The 26276-nt window shown below is 37.9% G+C and overlaps 5 protein-coding genes and 2 non-coding genes across 7 annotated transcripts; 1 reads left to right on the forward strand and 6 right to left on the reverse strand.

The window, feature by feature from the left end:
• Positions 1-248: 248 nt before the first annotated feature.
• CBG10143 lies at positions 249-5933 on the reverse strand (the record flags this gene model as incomplete). The annotated part of the gene is made up of 7 exons (XM_045244295.1): positions 249-382; positions 1169-1281; positions 1330-1401; positions 1592-1787; positions 1867-1916; positions 5197-5269; positions 5852-5933. 7 exons carry the CDS (start codon positions 5931-5933, stop codon positions 249-251), a joined length of 720 nt encoding a protein of 239 aa, XP_045094210.1.
• Positions 5934-6596: 663 nt separating this feature from the next.
• CBG28936 lies at positions 6597-6678 on the reverse strand. The gene has a single exon. It is a non-coding gene (tRNA).
• Positions 6679-8678: 2000 nt separating this feature from the next.
• On the forward strand, positions 8679-8760 carry CBG29015. Its single transcript has one exon. It is a non-coding gene (tRNA).
• A 2066-nt stretch (positions 8761-10826) lies between these two features.
• Positions 10827-13014, reverse strand: CBG10146 (the record flags this gene model as incomplete). The annotated part of the gene is made up of 5 exons (XM_045244296.1): positions 10827-11189; positions 11598-11754; positions 11802-11917; positions 11964-12021; positions 12743-13014. The coding sequence occupies 5 exons, from the start codon at positions 13012-13014 to the stop codon at positions 10827-10829; spliced, it is 966 nt and encodes a 321-aa protein (XP_045094211.1).
• Positions 13015-16496: 3482 nt separating this feature from the next.
• On the reverse strand, positions 16497-17813 carry CBG10147 (the record flags this gene model as incomplete). Its single annotated transcript, XM_002641748.1, has 4 exons — positions 16497-16628; positions 17157-17334; positions 17600-17715; positions 17763-17813. 4 exons carry the CDS (start codon positions 17811-17813, stop codon positions 16497-16499), a joined length of 477 nt encoding a protein of 158 aa, XP_002641794.1.
• Positions 17814-20950: 3137 nt separating this feature from the next.
• CBG25917 lies at positions 20951-21073 on the reverse strand (the record flags this gene model as incomplete). The annotated part of the gene is made up of 1 exon (XM_045244297.1): positions 20951-21073. The coding sequence occupies one exon, from the start codon at positions 21071-21073 to the stop codon at positions 20951-20953; it is 123 nt and encodes a 40-aa protein (XP_045098991.1).
• A 1264-nt stretch (positions 21074-22337) lies between these two features.
• On the reverse strand, positions 22338-26276 carry CBG10148 (the record flags this gene model as incomplete). The annotated part of the gene is made up of 9 exons (XM_045244298.1): positions 22338-22434; positions 22550-22650; positions 23141-23341; positions 23384-24283; positions 24331-24440; positions 25373-25498; positions 25606-25837; positions 25885-26166; positions 26214-26276. The coding sequence occupies 9 exons, from the start codon at positions 26274-26276 to the stop codon at positions 22338-22340; spliced, it is 2112 nt and encodes a 703-aa protein (XP_045094212.1).

Here is a 26276-nt window from a genome sequence, read left to right on the forward strand (position 1 = left end):
ACTTTTTGAATTTCCAACTCCCTCTGATCTCTCTGTCACTTGTATTTCTGTACAACGACTCTATGCTTTTTTAATAAATAATTGCAATGTTTTTATTATCAAAACAAACAATTATGCACAAACCCCATACACAAACTGATGGCAAACATGATAGGCAAATGGAATTGGAAATTCAAAAATTTTGAAAATTGAGATCATTTTGGAACTAAAGTATAGGAAATTGAGATAGAAAGAGAAGAGATAAGTGGCTATCGAGTACTAATTGTCTCATTATGGAGACTTATTGCATCATAACCAGGTGGTCCTCCTTCTGGAGCTTCTAGTTCTGGAAGGGCGGTTGAAGAACTTGGCGTGGAGGTGGCAGCGAGGGTCCGGGCAATTTCTGAAACTGGAGTGTTTGAAGATTTTGAAGTTCAAATTTTTTAAAAATTTAGAAATTTTATTTTCTGCAGGGAGGTGTTTAAAAATTCAGTTCAGTCACCTTACACATTGTTAGCATACTTGTAAAGCGGGCCTATAGCGGGCCACTGGCGGGTCTTTGCCGTTCCGGCCCTAGTGTCTTTTAATCAATATTTATGGACGAATCTAATTAGATATGATTGAACTCGACGTGTGCTACAAAACAGTACTATTGGGAAAATTGTGTCTTGTCTATGAACGAAGTTATAAATCATATGAGATGATTCAGGTCGGGCCGGCCGTTGCCTCACTTTGCTCATAGAAATGATTCAGTTTTCCAAATAATATAGTTTCGTAGTACTCGTCAAGTTCTATTAAATATATTTTAGTTGGTCCACAAATATGAACTCTAAAAGAAACGATGACAGTGCCAGCAAAAGCCTGCCAGAGGTCGGTTTTTAAATTTTGCAGTTTTGCATTTTGAGCTAGTTTTTCTCAGTTCCCAGTGATGACACTAAAAATTGTCCAACTACAGAAAATAACTTTGGTATTATGGTGAACGTTTTTGTAGTTGACCAAATTTTGGCACCTTTCACAGGAACCGAGAAAGAAATGCTCAAAATTAAGGATTTTGAAATTTTACGCTACCTTTCATCTACCCGAGCCGGCTCGGCCTGCTTGATTTAAGAGATATAAGAATTTTGAGCAAGCTGAACCGGTTCGTCATTTGGCACGCACGGTTTTTTGATTCTCAAAATGTCTCACTTACCATTTGCATGATTTGAATCGTATCTAGTAACACAGGCGTGAGCGTGATTCTGAATATTTGCAATCTCCGACTCCATGTCTAGAATTGTGGAGGACGGTGACGGCATCGCTGGGCTGAAATTTTATTTTTTAATTTAAAATTCTTAAAAGTCTAGAACTCACTGTTCCATATCAATAGCTGTGAGTGGAACTTCCCGGAAACCAGGCTGGGAGACAATCACTGATTGGAGTTGGCTGGAAATATTGAGAAATTGATCTGATGTCTTTAGATAAAGAACTCTTAGATGTTGAGTTTCTGATTTTCGCTTTTTGTGAGTCGGGAGCACAGTTCTAGTAGCTGATAACTTCCATGTGACCCTACTGTTTAGTTGATAATTTCATGTGACCACCCGAACAAATTTTCACAAATTTTGAAAAAAATCACCTCTCCCTTCTGGCATTAATCGCAGCTTGTTCGTAACTTGGTGGCAAACTAGCATCTCCAGAAGACCTCGTGACACTTGGAGCTTCTCTGGTAGTGATCACAGATGGCGTGCCTCCGCCGCGTTTGAAAATTTGCTCGTATCGCGGTGGAGGATCCATGAATCCAAAGTTTTGATGGCTTCTGGTGGCACGGCGTTCTGAAAATTTTTGGATTTTTGAAGTCTTGATTCCCAGCAACTTTTCATCTTTGATTTTTTTTTCTTTATCTTCACTCACCATCACTTGGATAGATGACATCGGTGTCGGTTTGGGCGGTATTTGTGTTCCTGAAAAGTCACACTTTATTAAAGAATTTCCAATTCCGATAATTTTTCAACTAATGATAAGCCTGATAATATGTCCCAAAATAGTGGCTTCGTGGCAAAAATTACCTGAACAAATCGAGAAAACAGATCAGAAAGCAACACATTTTTAGTTCCGAATATTCTTGGGGTGTGTCTGACTTTCTTATTTGGCGGGGAAAAATAAAAACTAAAGAGTAAGGAAATGATGATGATGGCTTCGTGTTATCGATTTAGGAAAAGGCACAATTATTGTGTGATAAGAAATGGAGACACCCAAAGTGTTTTGTTTTGAATTGTTTGGATGAGGCAAAATGCAAAATGCCCGCCTTTTTTTTTACCAAAAAATGACAGTCAGAGCACACAAATATTAGAGGAAAACGGAACCAACCGCCGTCGCTTCGTCTGACATATTACAAAACGAGCATGTTTTTGTACTAAATGGACAGAGAGATATGTACAATGTTTTGAAATATAAAGCACCATGGAAGGAAGGGCAAACAGGGCGAGATGGTAATAACAAAGTGAGAACAGTAGAGAGGAATGTTGAAAAAAATATATGTGCGTTTTATTTTGGGAAGGAAGGAAGAGAGAGCAAATGGAAATTTTTGGGATCACAAACAATATTTGAAAGTCAGGAGTACATTGCTATGGCTATATATGTACTTACTGAATTTAAAAAGCATAGAAAACATCCATAGAGTTTTCATGGTCGTTAAAATTCCTGTACCAATATCGAAAGCTGTTTCTTCTTTTACAAAATAGTTTAAATTATTAAAGAACTCCAAAGCTAAATCTTTAAAAACATACTTTCGGATTTTAACTCTTCTCGAAAAGTTTTTGTTACCGTAAGTGCTCTGATAGAAGCCCACCGAGTATGTTCACTTTGAGCTCAATTATGTCAGTTCATTCAAAAAAATACAGAAAAATGTTTAACGTTCAGTACTAATAAATTATTTATCATAATATCCCCAACATTCTATCAATTGACAAATTTTCGATATCTCTCATAGGAAGTGAGATATTGAGCTCAAATGGCACGTAAATGGTGGGCTTCTATTAAAGCAAATATGGTAGTGAAAAACGCCTAGATAGTACGTCAGACTGTGTGAGCTTCACTATTCTTTTCCCTGTTACAGTTCACAAAGATTCTACGTCAGGCTTGACGCCAACAGGTCAAATTTGATCCAACAGTCATCTTTAGTGACGTTCTTAGACCAGACCTATATTTCCGGTCTGCCATTGAAATTTGTCATCTCCAAAAATAGGAGTACTCCGAGAAACTATTTGGGTCATTAAAATTTTTATAGCACTAGCGAAATTATCTTTTCTGGAAATTCAGGGGCAAACATTTTGGGGAATGCCAGTTTTCTAAAACAAAGTTGGGCTACTGTAAAACCTCTGATATTAGGTTGGCGGGAAAGTCTTTGTCACTCTGTTTGTTTAATCACTGTTCTCGTATATGGAGGCTGTGTATGATATCGACTCTAGTGAATAACAAGGTGATAAGAACCTTCCATATAAACAAGTCCCCATTTCCTTCCCTGCTCCTCATCTGTAATTGAAACGATATGTTTGTTCCCACTGCTATTCACATCAGACATGTTTTGATTTACCTCTTCCTATCTCACACCACGATGAAGGATTCGGAAACTTTCTTGAAGAATGTGTACAACACACATGCCCCTCACTACAATACTATTCGCAATTGGTTCCATCGTTTCGAAAAAGATGACTTCTCGCTCGATGAAAAGGATCGCTCTGGGAGACCCCGTGAGTTGGATTTGGACAAGCTGAAGCACGCATTGCAATCGGATCCATTTCAATCTAGCCGTGAACTAGCTGTCACATTCGGAGTTCACCATAGCACAGTCCTTGAAGGTTTGAAGTCTCTTGGAATGAGAAAACTTTTTGGTCGATTCATACGTCATCACCTGACTCAAGCCAACCTTGACCGCCGAGTCGACGATTCGATTACTCTTCTCACTCTCCACGCGGGCGATCGATGGCTGGACCGGCTAATAACCGGAGATGAGAAGTGGGTCTTCTACGATAATCACCACAGGAAATCCCAGTGGGTTGGAGAAGGAGAGAGCCCACAGGATGTCCCCAAACCCGACCTTCATCCGAAAAAAGTTATGCTCTCTGTGTGGTGGGGAGTGGACGGCCCCATCTACTGGGAACTTCTGCCCGAGGGCAAAACAATAACTGGAGACCTCTACACTACTCAACTACGAAACCTCAAGAAAGCAGTCGACCGTTCGGCCCTGAAAGACAAGAAAGTGTACTATCAACATGATAACGCTCGCCCACATGTTTCGAAACAAGTGAAGCAGGAGCTGATGGGATATGGATGGAATGTTCTCCCTCACCCCCCGTATTCTCCTGATCTTGCTCCTTCCGACTATTGGTTATTTGGCGATATGACACGTGCCTTCGAAGGAAGAAGCTTCAATTCCCGTGGAGCGGTCGAAGCGGCACTCAAACAATACTTTGCCTCACGCCCGGCTGGATTCTACCGCAATGGAATCCATAAATTGAGGGAACGTTGGAGACATGTTGTTATAATGATGGACAATATAATTAATTATTCGGTTATTTTTTCTTTGAGAAATAAACTATTGAAAAAGTGACAAAGACTTTCCCGCCAACCTAATAGAATAGTACCCTGGCCGTCAACTTTCAGCTCAACTATCTCGATTCCTGGGGAAGATATCAAAAATCTGTAAACTGATGAAATCTTGGTGATATTATGATAAATAATTTATCAATTGACAAGTTTTTGATATCTTCCAGAGGAACCCAGAAAATTGAGCTCAAAAAAGACTGTCGGGGTGGGAACTCATTTCGAGATTTAGGAGGCGAATTTGATAGGTTTTCAGTAAAACAGTTTTTAAGTTTTCAAATTTGTTTTTTTTTCTGATAGATCACAACCTAAAAGTCAAGAAATTAAAAAAAAACTATAAAAAATTTAATTTTGAAATCTGTAGAATTTCAGAGTGTGTTCTATCAGAAGAAAGCATATTTAAAATCCCTCAAATAATGTTGTATGGTGTCTGGAAGCCAAAATTTTCAGTACACAATAATAAACAGGGCTGCAGAGCTCCTGCACCCACCCCCCCCCCCCCCAAAATAATAATCCAGCAAACTCATAAAAATTTTGAAACACCAAGTTTCCCCATAAAAACAAGTCGTTATCTAGCATCTCTAATTGATCACTGGTCACCAGAGAACTTCTTGAAAAAACAGAATTCAAAAAATGAACCTTTTCCGTGTGAAGAGCCTCATGACTGCTTTGCATCCGAACATGAATAGAGCAATGAGTCCAATGAATACCACTAAAGCGACCAGATACCTCATTAGGTCACAATTTGGGTCGTTAGGCTGGAAAAAATTTAAATTTAGTTTTTGATTTTTTTTAAATTTTGAAACATGTATTTCTCAAAATGTACAATACCAGTCAATGAGATATACAAAAATATATTTTTCAGTAGATTTTCGGCAATTTTCAGGAGTCTGGAGCTCGGCTGTCAAATTTCGATCATTTTTAGAAATTTGGAGTGTAAAACAGACCTAGTTTAAAAACTTTGCATCCACAAAATTTTTTGAAAATTCCTAGTTTTTCAGATACTTCCCGATTTCTGAAAGACACCCGTTTTTGTACTGAAAACCTGAAAAACAGGTGTCTGTCAGAAATCTGCGAATAGCTGAAAAACTAGGAACTCTCAAAAAATTCAGTGGATGCAAATTTTTCAATCTAGGTCGAAATCTTGACAATCGAGCTTCAGACTCTTAAAAATGGTACAAATGACCGAAAATCAACTTGAATATGGAAGTTTGTATCGCGCCGAAGGCGCGACAAGCAGGTGGTATTTTCAAAAAATATTTGTTTTCAATTCAGAAAAAATGACTCACCGAACATTCTGGCGTTGGTGTTGGTGAAGCTTCAACCGCCGGCGAAGTATTCCGACTGAAAGGCATTCGGATGGCTAGAAAAGACATCTTTAGAGAATAAAAAAAATTGTATTTTTTGCTATCAGAAAAATCAGTAATCGGAAAGAAGCAATATTTATAGTAGTAGAAAAACCATGCAGGATGATTCACATACAACACAAAAAAAGGCGAACAGGGGTCTTTCTAAATATGTGTGGGGGCTCTAAACGTGTCATTGAGCAAACATTTATATGCTCTTTCCAATATTTTTGCACCAACAAGTTGAAAATGAAACAAAGGAGTCGGTGCGAGCATATTGGAAAGTGACTAATGAGAAGGATCGGAAATGTGGGAGGAGGAAGAAAAATATTCTAAAAATACAAAATATTGTATTTTAAATAATATTTTAAAGAGAAACTTTTGTGTTTGAACAACTCTATATCAAGAATACAAATACTAAGACTGTTTGACTTGAAACACACATGCCCGAAGAGTACATGATACTTTATACTAGAAGATTAGACTGTTATCAGTGGAGCACACTTGCACGTAAAAAATATTTGATGCTTGATTAGAATGTCTAGTTTCATCATAGGAGAAAAGTTGCATCATGACCTACCAGATTGGTTTTGCTTTCTGCGCTCTCGCTTCCATATTCCATCTAACTTATTCATGACGAATTTCTATTCTGGAATTTTTCTCGTGCTTTGCAAAAATTCAAAAAAGTGTTAACGCAGTCAGCAGGATTCGAACCTACGCGGGCAGAGCCCAATTGATTTCTAGTCAATCTCCTTAACCACTCGGACATGACTGCAGGCGAGAGAACATTGGAGAAATGACAATGAGGTTGCAGCGGAGGCGCAGGAATGTAAAGTAGAGAGATCAAAGAGATGGGATGGGTTTAAAAAGATAACTGATAGAAGGACGTACATGGTTTTGAGTGGTATTGATTCAGAATCCTCAAAAATTTGGGAATGGAATGATGAAAAAAAGAAACTACATCATCTCGAAACACAAAAAAAACAAAACAAAAAAGAAAGTATTGATGGGATTGTTGTGAATTAAGAGAGAAAGAAACAATAACAATCTCTTCTCCCTTATCAAGATGACGATGTTTATGTCTCCAAATCACGAGTAGGAACTCCTGGTTTAAACGAACTGACCGACTATTGAAAATGGGATGAACTACTTTTTTAGGACTGCAAGAACTGCGATAACTAATGTCAGCTGAAATCAGTTACTGATAAAAAACTGACTGATGATCAGAGAAACGGAAAAGTGGTTCATCATAAAACTTTTAAAAGTTGTGGAAAGGCGAAGATAAAAAAGAAAAGAGTGATAAAACTAGAAAAGCGAAAAGTTCTGGAAGGAGGTTTTGTGATCTTTGAGATGTTTGATAACGGAAAATGGAAGTTTTAGGTATGTAAAATTCATAAAATTGGGAGATTGAAGAAGTTCAAAAATTTAGAAACTAAATTTAGAATGAGCTGGGCTTCAAAATGAGTACAAACGAGGTTCGGTTTTTTAAAGATTTTATATATTTCTTAAAATCTTCGTCGCGGGCAAATATTCGATGGTGGGCGGAGCTTCAGTTCGGTAGCGAAATCTTTGAAGAAACATATAATTTTCGTAATTATTTATATGGAATTCCATGGAGCCCCATGGAAATTCCAGACGTTTTTTTTTCGAGATTTCCAATGAATTTCATAAATTTTTTCCCCAAAAATCCGAAAAATGAAAAAAAAACAGCATAAAAACAGTGAAAATTATCGAAAAATCGATGAAACTCATCTAAAAATCGAAAAAGTAGGACTGAAAATGATAACGAAAAACCCTATAATTGTACCTTCAAGGATTTCAATACCGGGCCTAACCCCTTGTAAGCTCCGCCCAGAAGAAAAACTCTAAAAACCGAAAAAAAGGCATCATTTTTTAGAATTTTATAATAAAATTTTAAAATAATGCTCTCCAATGAGAATCTATTACTTTCTAAAAAACAAGCCCTCGGTGCCCAGAAGAACTATTTAAAAAATTTAAACAGTCCAAATATTTTTGACATCGAAAAAAATTGTCCACCTATATATTTTCTTTCCTATGCTGTCAAATATATCATTCTGACCATCACCTCCGCCCTCATGATACATTTTTCTTAAAAATCCAATTTCCACAAAAATGTAGCTCACAGAGCTCCGACTATAATGTATCACGAGGCAGAATGAATTTATGATTTTCCCGGTTGTTTTGTACGAATTCTCCACAAAACGGGCCGCCCATTTTTATCAGATTGTGTTGCTCTTTCTGTTATCTTGAGGGAGAGAACGACACGGTCGAAAGCACAGTTTCATGTGACTGATGAATGAGGGTCAAAAAATGACGTTATGTCAAAAATTCATGTCAAAAATTTAGAGAAAAAGAAGAGGAGAAAAATATATGTTAAGAAAAGTGTGTTAAGCTAAAAGTTTCGAAAAATTTGCAAACATGGAAAAGTTTGTGTGTTTTTGACCTGGGAACTTCACATTCTGCATATATATGTGATTCATTTTTAGACTGTGCAAACTTTCGTACTATTTTGATAAAGAGAAGAGTAGAAATACTCTGTTAGTTCAGCTGATGGATTATTATATACCTTTGAACTTATATCAGTAAATATATAGAAGGAAACAAGCACTTTTATCATCTGCAAATTCTAATTATACAGTTTTCAACTTTTTTAGAATGTTGGTGAAGGTTTCAAATTGACAGGAGGCGGATTTTTTTAAACAAATTTCCTCCTCTGCCGCAACCTCAATGTCATTTCGCCCTTGTTCTCTCGCAGCAGTCATGTCCGAGTGGTTAAGGAGATTGACTAGAAATCAATTGGGCTCTGCCCGCGTAGGTTCGAATCCTGCTGACTGCGTTAAACCTTTTTGATTTTTGACGGAACGAGAACAATATAGAAATCTCTAGAACAGAGTAGAATTCAGTTGACGTAGCTCTTCATGTAGTGCGGAATGGAAAATTTTTAAAAAGGAGAAGTTGAATAATAAAACTTTGGAATAGCACTCAAGGTGATTGATTTCCATCACTTATCTAGATGAGGATGAGTATTTTTACGACTTGAATGGAATTTTTAAGGTTCAAAAAAAAGTTGGTAATTAAAAAAGGAGTAGCACTTCTGATTAATTGAAAAAAGTAAGAATTAAATGCAAAAACTGAAGTCAAGGAATTTTAAGCAAGTTGGATCTCGAATTCCCCGAAACTAGAAAAGAATCTTCTAGACAAAAAATTTACAGATTTCTGACTAATAGTATGTGTTTTATATAAACATTCATTATATAAGGCAAACAAATTGAGTGGGTCGAAAAGTACTCGGAATTGTCGAGGAAGATTAAGATTTTCATTAGATTCTTCACGTTTTCAACATGTGAGTCTAATCCTAGCATGTTAGGGCTTTATAATGGGAACAGAAAAGGTTTGAGGACAATTTTTTTGGTTTATCGCAAATATGAGATTTTTGAAAAATTGTCTACAGTTTTACAGAGATTGCAGAATATGTATATTACTGTATTCCCTTCAATAGACGCCCACTCAAATCGTCAACTTCGAGCTCAATTACCTCGGTTGCTATTGTCGAATTAAAAAAAGTGGGTCCTGAAAATTTGAAAGGCGTAGCTTTTTTTGATCTACGAAAAAGTGCGGCAAAAACGTAATATTTCAGATTTTCGCCTCGTTCGAGCTACTTTCGTAATTAAGTTCGGTTTTTCGATAAAAAACAGATTCTAAAGATGCTAGCGATCATTTTCCTACCAAGAATCTAAATTTTGTTCAGAAAATCCCACTAAATTCACAGAAAAAAGTTTCGTTTACTACCGTAGTGTTACTGGGACAAGGCCTCGAAAATTGACCGGGAAGCCGCCCGCGAAATTTTCCAGGTCCCACTTTTTTTAATTCGTCAATATAAGAGATATCAACAATTTGTCTACTGATAAATTATTGATGATTTTATGATAAACATTTTGACAGTTGACAACTTTTTGATATCTTTGACAGGAATCGAGATAATTCAGCTCAGAGTGGATAGTTTAGGTGAGCTTCTACTGGAATACGGTGATCATTAATTAATAAGGCAAACCTTAATCAATTTCAATCTTGAATTTTTACAAGATTGATAATCATAACAATGACCAAAGGTCCCACAACGACAACTATCGTAACCTAAAAATTTTTATTATTTCTAGGAAAAATTCAACAAGGGGAAACTTTATCAAAGTATATCATTGAAGTTCTTTTTTTCGCTTTTCCGTTTACTTTCCAAAAGTGAGTCACAGAAAAAGGAATAGAAAAAGGAACAGAAAAAGAAAGAAACGTTTTTCGCATAGATTACGAGCCATGAGAAAAATGTGTAGAAGAAACAGAAAATGCGACGAATTGTACGATTTGATGTCGAGGTTGACACCTGCCCCCACATTCACCATATTTCCAAATCCGTTTCAATCATTTTATTGTCTTCTTCTTGCCCCAATGCACCCAGGCAGGTGGTAAACGGACATTCTTTTTCTCACGGCCCCCCGATATTCCGATTTCGGTGTTTTAATTGGCTTTCGGTGTGTCATAATTAAGCCGAAATTTTCATTTGTCTACATTAGCGGGAGAAGGGAAACTGTACGTTTAGAGGGAAAATCTAAAGCAGGGAGAGGAAGGAGCGATGATCTTTACCGGGACCTGAAAAAAAATTTGGCGAGGTTCTGAAAACTACAAAGTGAAAAATTAAAGGGACCGTGCTACTGAGGGTTGGGAAGAAATGGGTACAAAAATCAAACGGGATCAACATGATGGAAAGTAAAAAGTAAATGCGGAAGTAAAATAAAGAAAAATAGAAGAAGATTATCATCTCGAGAGTCTTGATGAACATGGGGACAGCATAGGGGGACACAAGGACGAGAAATCAATATCAGGGACATATCAATTATCAGATGGCGTCGTTTAGAGCTGGACGTCAGATGCATGACTCGAGATTGAAGATAGGGAGGAGGAAGAAGCGACGATGTGTTCATCAGAATATGGAGATACGGCAATGTCGGGGAAAGTGTGGCAGATGCATTCCAGGGAATCTGAAGATCCAGAAGTCTCGGGAACCTCAACAATGTTTGGCATAGGGATGTGAAGGGCGGCGACTGGTGGGTTGACGGAGGAAACATCCAACTCTTGATCAGTCACATCTTCCATTTCATCAATGACATTCACGATGAGAGTTTGAGGAGCATGGGCTGGGGCGGCTGGTTCGATGTTGTTTCTACGGAGACGGAATCCACGAACACGGCGGGCACGTCGGTCTTCGCGAGGAACCTGAATAATTACTGGTTAGCTGGATACTTTGAGTTGGATGTAGTTTAGGTGTAATTTTTATTAGAATGATAGTTTGTACTTGGAGGTATTTAAGTCTGGAACTCAAGCAATTCATAAAGAATTATCTTATTCCCTCAGTAGGAGCCCACCCAAACCGTCAGCTTAGCCAATTTATCTCACCTCCTGCGAGAGATATCAAAAAGTGATTAACTGACAAAATGCTTAGCATAATATCAGAAATATTTCGTCTGTTGACGACTTTTTGATATCTCTTACAAAAACCGAGATAAACTAGCTCAAAGTTAAAAGTTGGGACGGTTGTTCTAGTAGAGTGTTTACGGGAATTCGAAGGTAATTTAGGTGTAAACTCGATTAAAATAATGTTTATCCCTCCCCACTAAATCTTACCATGTGAACCTCCAAGAAAGGAACAATCATTGGCCAAAACTTCTTCCAGAATCCAATCTTCGGCACCTTCTGTTCCTTCTTTATGGCAACCACCTCTTTGTACTCCTCCTCGCGCCCATTCTCTTTCACCCAACGCAAAACTTTCGATTTGAAAAGTCTAAACAAATGTGTGTTATCATAAACTACTGAAATTCAATATCTCACTTATTTCTGCTGCTCCAATAAACCCACTGTTGGCACGATGGGCAACGTCTCGACTGGGGAAGGCATTGATCGATGCATTTTTTGCAGAACGAGTGTTGGCAGCGGAGAGTGCGGGGCTGAAAATCGGGAGGTGTCAGAAAAAATGTACAAGGGATGGGTTACATTGACAATGATCTCGTAACAAATGGTGCATATAACGTCTTCTTCGTCGAGGGGCTCGCTGAAAAAACGTTAATTACAGGGGAACTGGATTTGTGAGCGTTGCTGGTGAATCCACAGAAATTTTATCAAGCATCGCAGGTTGGCCTCACTATGGCCTAGAAATACGCCTACATTAAGTAACAGTTCTTTAGAAAGATCCAAGGCCTCAAGGCTAGGTTGAGATAACCAAGTCTGTGCAATTCGCGACTGCGGCTGGCCGTGGGTAGGTTGCCATGATCCAATCAGTCCGTTCCTTCGGAAATACTTTCAGCGACACAGAAACCACTAGTGCCGCTAGATATATTCAACCTAACTTACAATTAGAAGTACGCTATTCAAAAATCTGCGGCCGGCCGTGGCACAGGTTTGGAGATATGCTGCCACCCTAACGTAAGGATCAGTGAGGATCAGAAAAAACCTCTGAGCCCATTCTTCTAGAAAAAGGATGATGAAGTTTCGACGAAGCTTGTTATGCCGTAAATTTGAGCTTAATTATCTCATTCCTGTGAAAGATATCGAAAGTTTGTTAACTGATAAAATGTTCGTGATAAAAAAATTTATCTGTTAACAAGTTTTTGATATCTATCGCTGGGATTGAGATACTTGAGCTCAAAGTTGCCTTACGGTGTTTAGGCGGGCTTTTACTGTTTTAGAGGAAATACAATAAACAAGATTAACTGATATTAACTTTAAAACTTTTTGAAAATTTTATCCCCTTGACACTATGTTCCCCAACAAACTTAGTTTTCCACTTTGGCGTAAACAGTTGCTTGGCACGATGTTTCACCCAACTCCAATAGAAGAGTCCAATGTACATTGGAATGAACATGAGTAGACATCCAAAATATATCCATTTGGAGACAGGTGAATCGGGTCCGAACTCATATCCAAGAGCGTATTGCAAACACCATCCGACGAACTCCATGATAGGAAAAACGAGAATCATGTAGCAGCAGTAAAAGCACATCAAGTAGATGACCGGGGCGATACGGAAATCGCAGCAACATACCATGGTGTACGCCTAGAAAAAATGGGTGAAGAAGAATAATGAAAGAGTGAATGGTAAAATTGACACGAAGTGTGAAATGAATGATTGGGGGAAGAAGAATAGGGGAAGAGAGAAAGTGACCGGAGGAAGAGATGTGTTGGTTTTGGGTCGGTTGAAAGAGAACACAAGGAACAGAGAAAGAGAGAACAGTTTTTTGTTGGATTGGGAAGAGTACTTGCACCTGGAAGGAATCTGTTGTTCACATGTGCGGAAGCATGTGTCCCCCTGGCACGGTATCGCGGTTGGGAACCTCAAAAAAAGGGCGCTTCGAAGTACACGAAAACTGGATGAGTGCCAGATTTTGAATTTTCAAAGCGTGTTTCGATTGACAAGATCAAACTTTTAGAGAAACTAACCCCCGAAAAATTGAAAAAAAAACTGATGAAAACAAGAGATGACCCTAGTGAACGCAACACTGAGCCAAAAAGATGCTGGCGAAATACTGCTAGGACTCACTGGCTCCGCCCACAAACTGGAAACGAAGAGCTGGAGATGCTTTTTGGCAGGGACGCATTCTCTTTGCAGGTCTACGGTAGAAAAAATTTCGAAGCGTGGTATAAAAAAGGAGCGGTTAGAACGACTTTGACCGTAGTGTCTCTTATAGAAGCCCACACGATACGCGCACTTTGAGCTCATTTATCTCGGTTCCTGGCAGAGATATCAAAAATGTGTCAACTAATGAAATTTTGCTAATAATTAGTAACATTTCATTAGTTGGCAAATTTTTGGTATATTTTGAAGAAACCGAGATAATTGAGTTCAAAGAGCATGCACCGGGCGGGTTCCAAAAAAATACGGTAAGAGCAGAGGATGCATTTAAGTTACGGAATAGGTCAAAGTCCTTAAACTTTTCGAAATGTCAACACAACCATGTTCCAAAATAGACCATCTTGTGTTCTCATTTAACCTCCAATACCTTTCAAAAGTTCATAAGATTCTATCTACACTTCTAATTTTCTCACTAGGCGGCTTACCTCGGGCATGTCAACCTTTTCGTCAGATCTGAATAACCCGATAGGGTGCCCCAAAAATCCGATCTAAACAAACAGGAAACAGCCACGTTTCGAGCAGAAATCAAAACCGGCAAAAAGTGACAGAAAAAAAGATGGATGAATGAAAAAAAATGGAATAAAAATGAGAGGAAAAAAGGAGGTGGGAATGCATATTTATATATGTGGTTTTCTGTTCTGCTTCCTGTATCTTTATTTTGGAGAATACAAAAATTTGGGTGACGTGATTATTGAGGAAAAAGGGAAGGAATTGAAACTCACTCGACACAGTCTATGAGCAGTTTTTCCAGAAATTGTACAATCGAAAAACATTTCCAAACGAAGATGTCTACATTTTTGCAATAAAATTTGTGTCTGGTCGGTTTGAAATTTCAAACCTTTGTGCTATCATAAACAAGTCAGTCTTGAAAAAAAATTTTCGAAATAAACAAAATAAATATACATTGGGTTATGAGATAAGCAGAAACGTTCAGAGGTCAGTCGTTCCGAGAAAGTGCAAAATAAAAAATAGTTTTATATTAGTGTTCTAGATAGAGGGAGAGATCGAGAGAAGCTCTCAATCCTGGCTACCGGAAAGGTTGTATTAGAAAGACCCCTTAAATTTCAACTTTAAGCCTATTTTTCTCGGTTTCTGTGAATGATATAAAAAGTTGCCAACTGATAAATTGTTCGTCATAATATCAAAAACATTTTATCTGTTGACAACTTTTTCATATTTTTGATAGGAACCGAGATAAATTGGCTCAAAGTTTAAATTTAGATGGTTCTTCTAATACAGGTATTTGCGGTGTTTTTGTCTCAAAACTCAAAGTTATTCTTCCTAGGGTTCCTTCAAAAACTAGAAAACTTTATGACCGAAAATTTTCTTCAAAAACGTAAAAAAAAACTTATAACTAACATTTACTACTCTTTTTTGGTCATAAAACCTTGACTCACAAAGCTTGGAAAATGGAAAAAACTTAATTTTTTGGAATCATAAAACGAGTTACCGTATCCCTAATCGACAACCCAGGAGGCATAAATATTTGAAAATTTTATGAGCGCCCGTTACAGTATGCCTGGAGCAAGATAAATCATTTTATTAGCCTTCACACGTGAAAAATGCACCGTTTGCTCAATGGTGATAAAAGTAATGGTCTGCACTTTTATAGTGGAGTTAATGAGGAAATAGTTGACACATTGCCCTGCAAAAGGGTTTGAAAATCTTTGCACTTGTGAGTTGGACGATCAATGGAAGAAAGACAAAAAAGAAAGGAAGCTACCGTATGTCTTCTAAAAACCAAGAACGCCAAGACCCTCATCAATCTTCTCGCCCTCAGAATGAGCGTGTGAGTAATAGATCTCAAAAAGACAATTGTATGATGTGCACAACGTGTGGGGGCGAAATTTAATGGGTCGCAGAACCTTTGGAAAGGCCGAAATGAGAGGGACGAAATGGACACCCCAAACAGAAAAAGAGGTTTTACATTTATTTGGAAAAATGAGAGAGGGGTACATGGATTTTGATTAATTTGACAGGATGGAACATTGGTCCCTTCCACAGCCGGAGAGGAAAGATTTGCAGCTCGTCAAGAGGGCTGCTACAAGGTGGCGCATGATGGCGCATACTCGGACTAAAGTTTTTACTAGTATACCATTTGAGAAAACTGTTCTAATGGGGTCAAAATTGGAGTGCAAGAATTCAAATAACTTATCAGTAAACTGGCAAAGTTTCAAACTATTTAATCAAGTTTGAGCTGAGTTATCGCTTGTCCAAGTTGCTACTTCTTATGAAAATCACAAGAAACACTACGCCGTTCATCATTGGACAATCATAAAAATACCTAGACTTGAGGAATCTCTTTGAAAATTTTAGAAGCTTCGAATCATGCCTAAAATCGTATTTCTCTCAATTTTCGTGCTTCCAAGAAACTTATGTCCAAAGATATAACCGTTTTTATTAGTCCGGGTAATTGTGCGCCTATCATAATGCAAAAATATTCCAAAAAAGGCAGACTAGTTTTCAAAAAATATTTTTTTGATTGACAAAATTTATTTTCTTTATGTCAACTTCTGGTTTTTTTCCTTTTTCAATCAAAAGTATGAAAAACCAGCGATAATTTATGAGAAGTAGTAACTTGTCTACCTTCTCCTTTCCAAAAGTTTCATATAAAAAGAAAAGGCAGAACACTCCCTGGAGCTCGTTTGAAACTATGACAACATCAGCTTTCACTTCGAGTAAACATGATGAGTGCCACTTCGGTGACGTGGGTATACAGACATCACGAAGACATCCCGAAGAGAAGTAGAAATTATTTTTGTGTTAGGGAAATCCTAGGGGAAGAAATTCCTGACAAGGCAAGATGATCATGCTAATTGCGCAATCATGAGCATACAAAGACGTCAAACAAATGTTTATTTACAGATAATGTTTATGTACAGAGTATCTAGTATCAATCATCTCGTTGAGTTTTTCAATCGAATAGTGACCGTATCGTTTTCCAGATCCCCGACATGTTCCAACCCGACTCCGACTTGTTGTCTGACTTGACTTCTTATTTCTGATTTCAGCTCCTCGTCGTCCACATTCTAAAAAAAATACAAGATATTCTTATTTTTGGAATATTTAGAAGCAAGTAATTAACTAGCAAACGGATATACCGTATGACCTTCAATAGAAGCCTACCCAAACCTTCAACTTCGAACTCAATTATCTTGATTCCTGTGAAAGATATGAAAAAGTTGTCAACTGATAAAATGTTTGTCGAATTATGATTTAAAAATGTATTATTTAGCAAATTGTTGATATCTCTAACAGAAATTGAGATAATTGAGCTCAAAGTTGACGATTTGGGTAGGCTTCTATTGGAGAAAATAAGGTATATGGTATACAGTCTTTTTAATTAAATTTTTGAATCAATTTTATGAATCATGTTACCCAAACTCAATTTTTGATGTTGAATACAATTCTAATGTTTTTGGATTCGAAAAAATTTAGTTCAAAAATGTTACGAATTGTTTTTAGGGTGGCTTTATACTTATGTTTCGCGCTTTAGAAACCAAGATTCTTAGCATAATTTTCACCATAGTCCCTCAAAAAATGAGAGTCAATCTTACCTTAACTAAGTTACAAAGCTCTGTAGATTGACCTGGTTTATCTTTGAGTCCTGTGTAAATCAATGCCAGTGCTCGTTTCTGAAGAAGAACCTTCTTTTGATTAAATTTCATTCGTTCGTAGTAAGCGTTGGATAGGTTTCGAGAAGCAACATAGCTCATTGTCAACGACTCGAGTTGTCTGGAATATGAGATGAAAAATATTGTCTAGAATTTTTAGTTATAGTAACATACCGTAAACACCTTGAAAGAAGGTCAACCTAACTTCTACTTTTGAGCATATTTATCTCGGTTTTTGTGAAAGATATCAAAAAATTAATCAACTAAACAAATGTTTATCATAACATCAAAAAAAGTTTGTCAGTTGATCACTTATTGATATCTTTCACCGGAAATTAGATAAATGGGCCTAAAGTTGATGGTGTGTTCTTATTGTAAAATCTCACCTATTTCTTATGGGACTTCCTGTATATGAACGACACAACGGACATTTCTCATTGACATTCAAATGACTCTCGATGCATAAATGACAGAACGAATGACCGCATTTTATGATACATGGCTGGAAAAAGAAGTTTCAAATTTGCTCAACTTGTATTAATTACTAACCTCAACGAAAAAGTCCAAGCATACAGCGCAACAGAAATCTTCGTCATGCATAATCGAAACGAGATGAATGGGACAGAATGATGTACTAATCGGAGGGCAAAATCTAATCGAATTAATAGATGAGTTTTTGGCTTGAATAGAAGATGAAAGGGCGGCTTCTGAATCACATATACACAGGTTCCGGTGGCTAGAACAGTTGATTATTCATAAATCAGAGAGAGTAGGAGACGCAGAAGAAATGGTCCGAGAGCAGAAGGTAACCGGGAAAAAGAAGAACACCTGTCTTGTATCGGAAAGAAAAAGAAGGGTAGAGGTACGGGAGGAAGAAGGGTCAATGGGAGATATGAGAAGAGAGAGTAATATAATATGACAACATGATTGAAGGATGGGTTATTTGTCAAGGGAGAGAAAGGATGAGCATATTTATTGTCCCAGGTAGGATGGGTTGAGGAGCTTGTATGGAGGAAAAGAAAGATTCGACGTTCATAAAATTTCAAAATTCTTGATTTTTTAAATTATAAACCAAAATTTTTTGAAAATTTCGAAAGTTCAGGAATATTAAAACTGTAATCTCAGAATTTCAGAATACTAGGATTCTCAAAAACTTGAAATAACGGAAATCTAAGATTCTGAGATTTTCAGATTGTGAGATTGTGAGATTCTGATTGTGAGATTGTGAGATTCTGATTGTGAGATTGTGAGATTCTGATTGTGAGATTGTGAGATTCTGATTGTGAGATTGTGAGATTCTGATTGTGAGATTGTGAGATTCTGATTGTGAGAATCAAGTTTTTCCCAGAATCTGAGAATCGCAGAATCTCAGAATCTCAGAATCTCAGAACATTCTTCAGTTTCAAAATAATAAACAAGGCACAGTGGGTTCGAAAAACAATCAATTTCTTCCTCCTCCTTTTCCTCCGAAATAGACAAATTTTGGTTTTTGGGAGCAACTAAAATTTCAATCAAAACTAAACTTCTTGACAATTCTGAAGTAGAAGTGACAGGAAAAACGACGACATCCATGACGGTTCAGTTACAAACCAATCGGAATAGATAGCGGAGAACAGAAAGTGCTGTAATGAGAGAAAACACAAGAAGACGTTGTCATTCTGTCTGGTGGCTGGAAGAAAAAAGGAACAACACAGCAAATGACTATAACCGGTTACTGTATCTCGGTGTATTTCCTTCTTATTTTGCTTTTTTTTTTTTGGGATCAAGAACCTTTATTAGGTGGTTGTTGTACTGTAATGAAAAATGAAAATTGGAGAAATGAACAGAAGAAAACATTGTTTGGGAAAGGAAATGACAAGAGGAAAGTGTGTAAAAAGGGAAAAATTTGAAAGAAAAAGAAGAAGGACATCGGAAAAGTCTAATAAGAGTGTAAAGGTGTAATGTGTGAAAGTGTAAACGAGAGGATGAGAACACTGAGGATTTCAAATATTAGTTGAAAAAGTGTGACAAAAGAGAAAAAGGAGAACCTATATTTAGAGCATAATGTCACGATGTGGTTGGGTGGTTGGAATGGCCCATACTCCCAGGTGGCATCAAAATAGGGGGCATCGTGCTCAAAGGGGGCATACACTCATAGGGATCACTAACTCATAGGGGGCATCTTGAAGTTGTGTCCTAGGGGGCATCCCACCATGTCTCATAGGGGGCATCGGACCAAATGCTCCCAGGGGGCATTGATAGTCTCATAGGGGCCATTGAGATCAATTTGAGTATATGATTCTGAACATGATGAATTTTTATTTTTACATCTTTTTCGTAGTTTTTTGAGGAAAAAAACACAATTGCAGACTATCGAAGGTGTTATTTCGGAGGGTAAACTGGGTAGAATTTCGGCCAAAAATTCGGGGGTACAATGATTCGGGGGTACAACTCATTTCATTCAGGGGTACAACGCTTGTGATTCGGGGGTACAGTTTTTTTTGAGGGATTTTTTGAATTCCCGATTTTCAGAGCTTGAAAATCTCAGAATTCTTAGAATTTCAGAACTTTGAAATTTCAGTATTTCGGAATCTGAGAATTTCGGAACTTCAGAGTCTGAGAATTTCAGAATGTTAGAATTTCAGAACTTCGAAATCGCAGAACTTCAGAATCTCAATATTTTTGAATTTTTAAAAATTACGACAGAAAATTTTCACTTCTCATTGTCACATTGTTCTTTTTGATTTCGTGTCATATTTTTCACTCATCATGAAAAAAATTGTGGAAATTGTGCTGTGCTGAAAGGCATTAGTTTTTTTTTGAATGTTTAATTCTCGAAATTTCAGGAAAGCATACAACGGAGAACTGTAAAATAATCTTGACAAGTTTTACAAACTCAGGACTTTAATGCTTAATTTATGTTTTAAAACTCAGTCGATACTTTTTTCTCTACCAATTTTTCTCAATTCTATTTCATTTTCTTCTGTTTCTCAATATTCCTTCGGTTTTTCCCAATCTTCTCTTTTTTTTTCTTAATTTTTCGTTTTTTTTTCCAATTTTTCTCAATTTTGCTCAATTTTCGTGGTAATTGAATATTTCTCATTTGTTTCATAATTTTATAGATCATTGAATGAAGGAAACAATCACAATTCAGTGAATTACACACAAAAATTCAAAAATCCCAGAAATTGGCCCAAAATGAGCTATTTGCTATCGAAAATTGTTCGCACAAGCAATAAAACATTACAAAAATTATAAAATTAATTTTTTTAGATTAATTACCACGAAAATTTGAGCAAATACGATGGAAAACGAAGGAAAACGGAGAAAAATCCAAAATCTAATTTTTCAGCGATGACGTCATCAATCCATGGCCGTGGCCGAGGTAGGGAGTTTTCTCTTCCATGGGAAAATTTCGAAAAAATCACAGCTTTTCGCAAATCCCATTTTTCTCCGTTTTCCATTGTTTTTGCTCAAATTTTCGTGGTAATTGATCGAAAAAAATTAATTGGCCGAAATTCTACCCAGTTGACCCTCCGAAATAACACCTTCGATAGTCTGCAATTGTGTTTTTTTCCTCAAAAAACTACGAAAAAGATGTAAAAATAAAAATTCATCATGTTCAGAATCATATACTCAAATTGATCTCAATGGCCCCTATGAGGCTATCAATGCCCCCTGGGAGCATTTGGTCCGATGCCCCCTATGAGACATGGTGGGAGGCCCCCTAGGACACAACTTCAGATGCTCCCTATGAGTTAGTGACCCGTTTGGCCTCTTTCGATAGGGAATTGTAACTCGTTCCCATTTCTGAAAACCGTTGAATTTTGAAGTTGAAATAAATACCGTGAATTCTCTAATAACAAACCCTTTACGTTCATTTTCAGCTCAATTACCTAGGTTCCTATGAGAGATATAAAAAACTGTCAACTGATAAAATATAGGTTATGTTATGAATAACATTTCCTCCGTTGACCACTTTTCAAATATTTTGCATAGGAATCGAGATAATTGAGCTCAAAGTTGAAAGTAAGGCGTCATTCTATTAGAGTGCTTACGGTAAAAAATGAAGAACCATTTTGCACTCTGCAAATATCCTTTTTTCAATTCTCCAAGTTTCAAATTCCAACAGTTAAAACTAGCTTTTATTCAGCAAAATAATTCATATTAAAATTCGGAAATTCAAAAAGTGTCAACTCCTAAACAATAATTTGTTCCTTTTTATAGTTAAACCTGTTCTGAAAGGGCTGGTTGCAGAAAATTCGGTGATAAAAACTTCAGGGAATATGTATTAGTTTTCCGAATAAGAAGCGATGAAGTTTGAATATTTGAATCAGATCAGAGCCCAATGTCGGGTTACTATAAAATCTCTAATACAGTTGCTCCCGGACTTTTTATTTTGAGCTCATATATCTCATTTCCTGTAAAAGATATCGAAAAGTGATCAACTGATAAAATACTTGTGATAAATTGATATACATTTTATCAGTTGATCACTTTTTGATACCTTTCACAGGAAATGAGCTCAAATTTGACAGTTTGGGGTAAGTCTCCATAAGAATTGCATGTTTCCCTTAAAATCGAAACAATGAGGAAGCTCACTTAATCAAGCTCGTAGCTTCAGATTTTCAAGTTCTATCAAAAAATAACAGTTTTTTGAACATCTACTTCACTTCTCATCATCCAGCTACCCATACTCCAAGTATAACTTTGGAGATTCTAGAACTGTCCGGGAGAAAAATATGAAATGGTCCCTATATCTCAAAGAAGACATGTACACATATAAATTCTTCATTTCAAACACATTTTGATGGGTTCTCGAAATATGAGCACATACCCATTGCTTCAAAAATAAATTACATTTCAAATAGACATACAGGATTATGGGACAAAAAGAAATTGGAAGGATGAAATGGAAAGTGTCAGTTGGGAAAAGGAAGGGGGAGAAAAACCGTGGATTGTTGTCGTACAGAATAGGGAATTCGTATTTTTTGGCTCATTAGTCAAGGGATAAGATTGTGCAAATAGATAGATAAAAACGTTGATTTGAATCACGTGAGAATACAGTTGAAATCGAGAGAGAAAAAAGACAAATGGAATTGAACTGATTTTTAGGGATAAAACTGAAAATTCGTTTGGGGTGGTTTATGATTTACGAGGAGTTCCTGGAGTCGGTGGAGTTGGCGGGGCAATTGAACTGAACGATGAAGAGCGGCAAGATTCGAGAGAGGCGACTGATCCTCTGAAACAAGAATTAACAGTTCAGTGCTCCCGGACAAGAAAGCGGTAGCAAGACTTGACCAAACTAACCTAAAGTTTTCCGAATTCAAAATCTCAAATAATAAATTAATCGACACTTGTGTGATCCGAAATCAAACGTTGATGAGTGTCCGGCAGTGGTTTCTGGAACTCTCCACTGCATGATGTACGTTCCAGCTCGAGAACAGTAATGCGATCCCTGAAACATTCAAGCAATAACAATTATACAAGTTCTTGGTCGTAGACCCCTTTTAAAGCGAATTCTCGAGAGAAAACAAAGATTTTTTCTTCCATTTTTTGCTTTTTTTGTTTTTTTTTCTGACTGAAATTTGATGGAACGGTGTACATGAAGATTACTGTAGATTACTGTACAAACCTACCTTCTTTCTTTAGTTTTTTTTGCAAACACAATCACGTCAAAATGCAGACGCAAAATACAAACTACAAAAGGAAATTCGTTTTCTTCAGTAATCTACAGTAATCTCCACAAACACCGTCCCCACCAAATTTCAGACAACAAACCGGAAAAATCGAAAAAGAATCATTGAAAATAGTTGAAAACCCTAGAAAGGTCTAAAAGTTTTGCAAAAAATCGAAGAAAACAACAGTTTTTTTTTCTCGAGAATTCGCTTTGAAGAAGGACCAAAAGTTTTATGGGACAGCCCACTTCTTTATAGTTCAATGCTTACCTGCATGGAGTCTCCCTCCTGGAACAACACTGGCTTCTCCTCGACACTCAATTGCGGTGTTCCAACTTTCAATTCCGGAGCACACTGAAGATCCGGATGCTGGTGAGAGGCTCCTCCGATGGCCGCGGAAACCATCTCCACTGGATTCAGAATCGTTGTTGGGGACTGTGCGCCGTCACGGACTGCTGGCTGCTCGATTTTCTGAAAATGAAAATTGTTAAAGAAACATACATTATGCTATACCTCTGTTGAAAAGTAGAGACTGAATTCGCAATCGTTTTTGAGCACATCGAAATCCCACGTTAACACACATCCGGCGGTTTCAATTGGAATCACAACTTCCACTGGATAACCTCTCCATGTAGCTGTGTTTGTGTAGGTTGAGTGGAGAGGATCTTCTGATGAGCTGGCACCTTCTTGTTCTTCAACAGGAAGGTACATTGATTTGGGAACATGTCCTCCAAGTCCACAATTCGTTGTGAGACATGATCCACCAAGGAAATCGGGAATGAACTTTTCATCAATGTGTTTTCGAAGTTCCTCTTTCAAATCTCCACCACTTCCGCCACTAACCATGAATTTCTTTCTAGTCTTCTCATCAATAAATGGGGAAATCAGGGTCCAAAGGACTGGGAAGACGCGTGGAGCACGAACAACAAGCACTTGTCCCATTGTTTCTGGATAATTAGCTTCAACGATTTCAATGATTTTTAGAAGACATTGGACTCCTGGTCTCCAAAGATGCCTCATTGAAAGTCCATCCAAATCCACTACCAAACTCCATGAACTGATTGGAGTCCCTAGTTTTCTGGTAGCTTCTGCAGCTCGTTGCAACCCGTCTTCACAAATTGAAAGCGTCAGCTTCACCAGATTCTCGACTCCACAACTTCTGAGCATTCCTTTCGTATCCAGTTGTCCCAAACGGAGAATGTACATCGGTCGGCCAGCCTTGTCAGAATTGTGCCAACATCCTGGGAAGTACTGTTTGATGACTGTCGGACGATTCCATTCCTCCAGAATCTTGTCGACGTTGTGCTGCTTTCTCCAGATGATGCTCGCGTGTACCATATCCTTCGCCTTTGCGACGTCGAAGTCTCGAGCACGCAGGAATCGCAGCAAGTGGGCATCGTTAGGAAGCTTTCCCTAGAAAAGTATTTATCTGATTCTGGTTTTTTAATGATGTTACTTACCTTGTGGTGTGCTTGGAGACTGTATTTGATCTCACAAAGTCTCGATTCTTCCAATGGGCTCAACTGTCCAAGGAATCTTCTGATGTACTCCGCTTCGAGTTTCGAGTCGGCTGTAAAAAACCTCACCATTTCCAACAAAAAGTCTACTAAATGCACACTTTTTGTAAGTCACAAAACTATGTATACTAACCAATAACAAATTTAACCGATTTTCTTCGTTTCCCACTTTTATCATATTTTCGTGAAAGCATAAGAGCATATGTGACAGCTCTGGATAATAGTAAAAAATGCAACTAAATATTTTAGGATGATGATGATGAGATCGTTTCCGAATCGATAGATCCGCTGGGGGCTTCAAGGGGAGATCCGCGAGCCCAGCGCCCCTCCGAGGCATGGCGAGAAGCTAATAGACGCAGAATGGGAAAGACCAAACAGTCTGAAGTGGGGGCATCGTCGCGGCGGGCGGAGGAGTACAAGATATATCCGCAGATGCACTTCTGATTTACTGTTGCATTGGTGGCTTGCTGTACGGTGAGAGAGAACGCTTCGTTCTTTGGGTTTTTTGAGGTATTGAGGTTGGATTTCTTTATTGGTCGATAAAAATGTGTGGGAAAAGAGGTAAACCGGAAAATCTGTTACTCTCGGAAGAAGAAATAGGTTACACCAAAGTTCACGAGTCAGAGCGGATACCTCGGATCCAGAGGAAACAGAAATGAAAAAAAAGACTAATCGATCTAAAAGTGCGTAAAAGGACACAGTTAACATGCAACAGACAGACACACATGACAACCAAGTTGATGCAGTTCTGACTAGAAAAGAAAAAAACTAGAAATTGCAAAAAAATAATGAGAGAGCATTTGACAGGAATGAAGGAACAACATCACATTTAACACGGAACACCATTCGAATAGCAGGCTAAGAACATGGTAGATGAATTGATCGATTGAATTTGTAAAAAATAAATATATGAGTGCAGGTGCCTATACAAAACGTTCAGCAACAATGGAGAGCAGCGAGCGAGATAACCGAAATCACAACGAACCGTCGTCAAAGCTCGCTGTCGCACGGGCGGTCCTCATCTCATCGTTTTCTGCAGCCAACATTGGTGGCTTCTGATGAACGGCGACTGGCTCGCCATCTGAAGACTCTTTCAGCTCGATTGCAGAGTCTGTAAATGTGTGTTGGGTCAGTACACTGCATTGAATCACAGCTAGTATTTTGATTACTACAAATCTATACTCCAAGTTGACACTCCTTTTAGAAACACTCGCTTACCTGCTGTCGAAGTGGTCTCCTCCGCATTGGGATCTCTGTATCTTTCGATATGTGTCGTTGTCTTCAGAAGTTCCTCGATGAAGAACTCCAGAATCTCTTTTCCTTTCGCCAAATTCGCACCGTACTGACGAACGGCAAGCTTCTCAACTGCAGATTCAAGGCCGAAGAAATTTTTGACGTCGAGAGAGGCAGATTGCTCGAAACAGGTCCAGTTCTCGTTCTCAGCATGGACCTGAAAAATCATCACACTTTGAAGACGCTGAAGGTTAGAAGTCTTACATAATAAGTGCAATTCTCCTTGACATTGATTCTGCTGGCGAATGAGATGTTCGTGGCTTCGATGTTGAGAGTCCTGTTTCGACGATCCAAGGAGTTCTTCTGCGAGAAGTAGACATAATCGACTCCGGCGATTTTCTTTACTAGATACGGCGCTTCAACGTTCAGCTGACACTTTCTATCAATGACCCACTCGGCACCATCGTCACTGTTGTATTCATATGTCACTTCGGAGCCGACGAAAATCGGAATTTGTGGGCAAGTTGGGAATCTCATTTCATAAGCCTACAAAAGCAGACAAATTTTTCTTATGTTAGTGTTCCATTTCTTACCGCCATAACTATCTCGAACGGATGCTTATAGATACGTACAGGTGATCTGTACGTCTGAACCAT

This window comes from Caenorhabditis briggsae (assembly GCF_000004555.2).
Source record: "Caenorhabditis briggsae complete genome, chrIII, whole genome shotgun sequence".
Taxonomy (NCBI): domain Eukaryota; kingdom Metazoa; phylum Nematoda; class Chromadorea; order Rhabditida; family Rhabditidae; genus Caenorhabditis; species Caenorhabditis briggsae.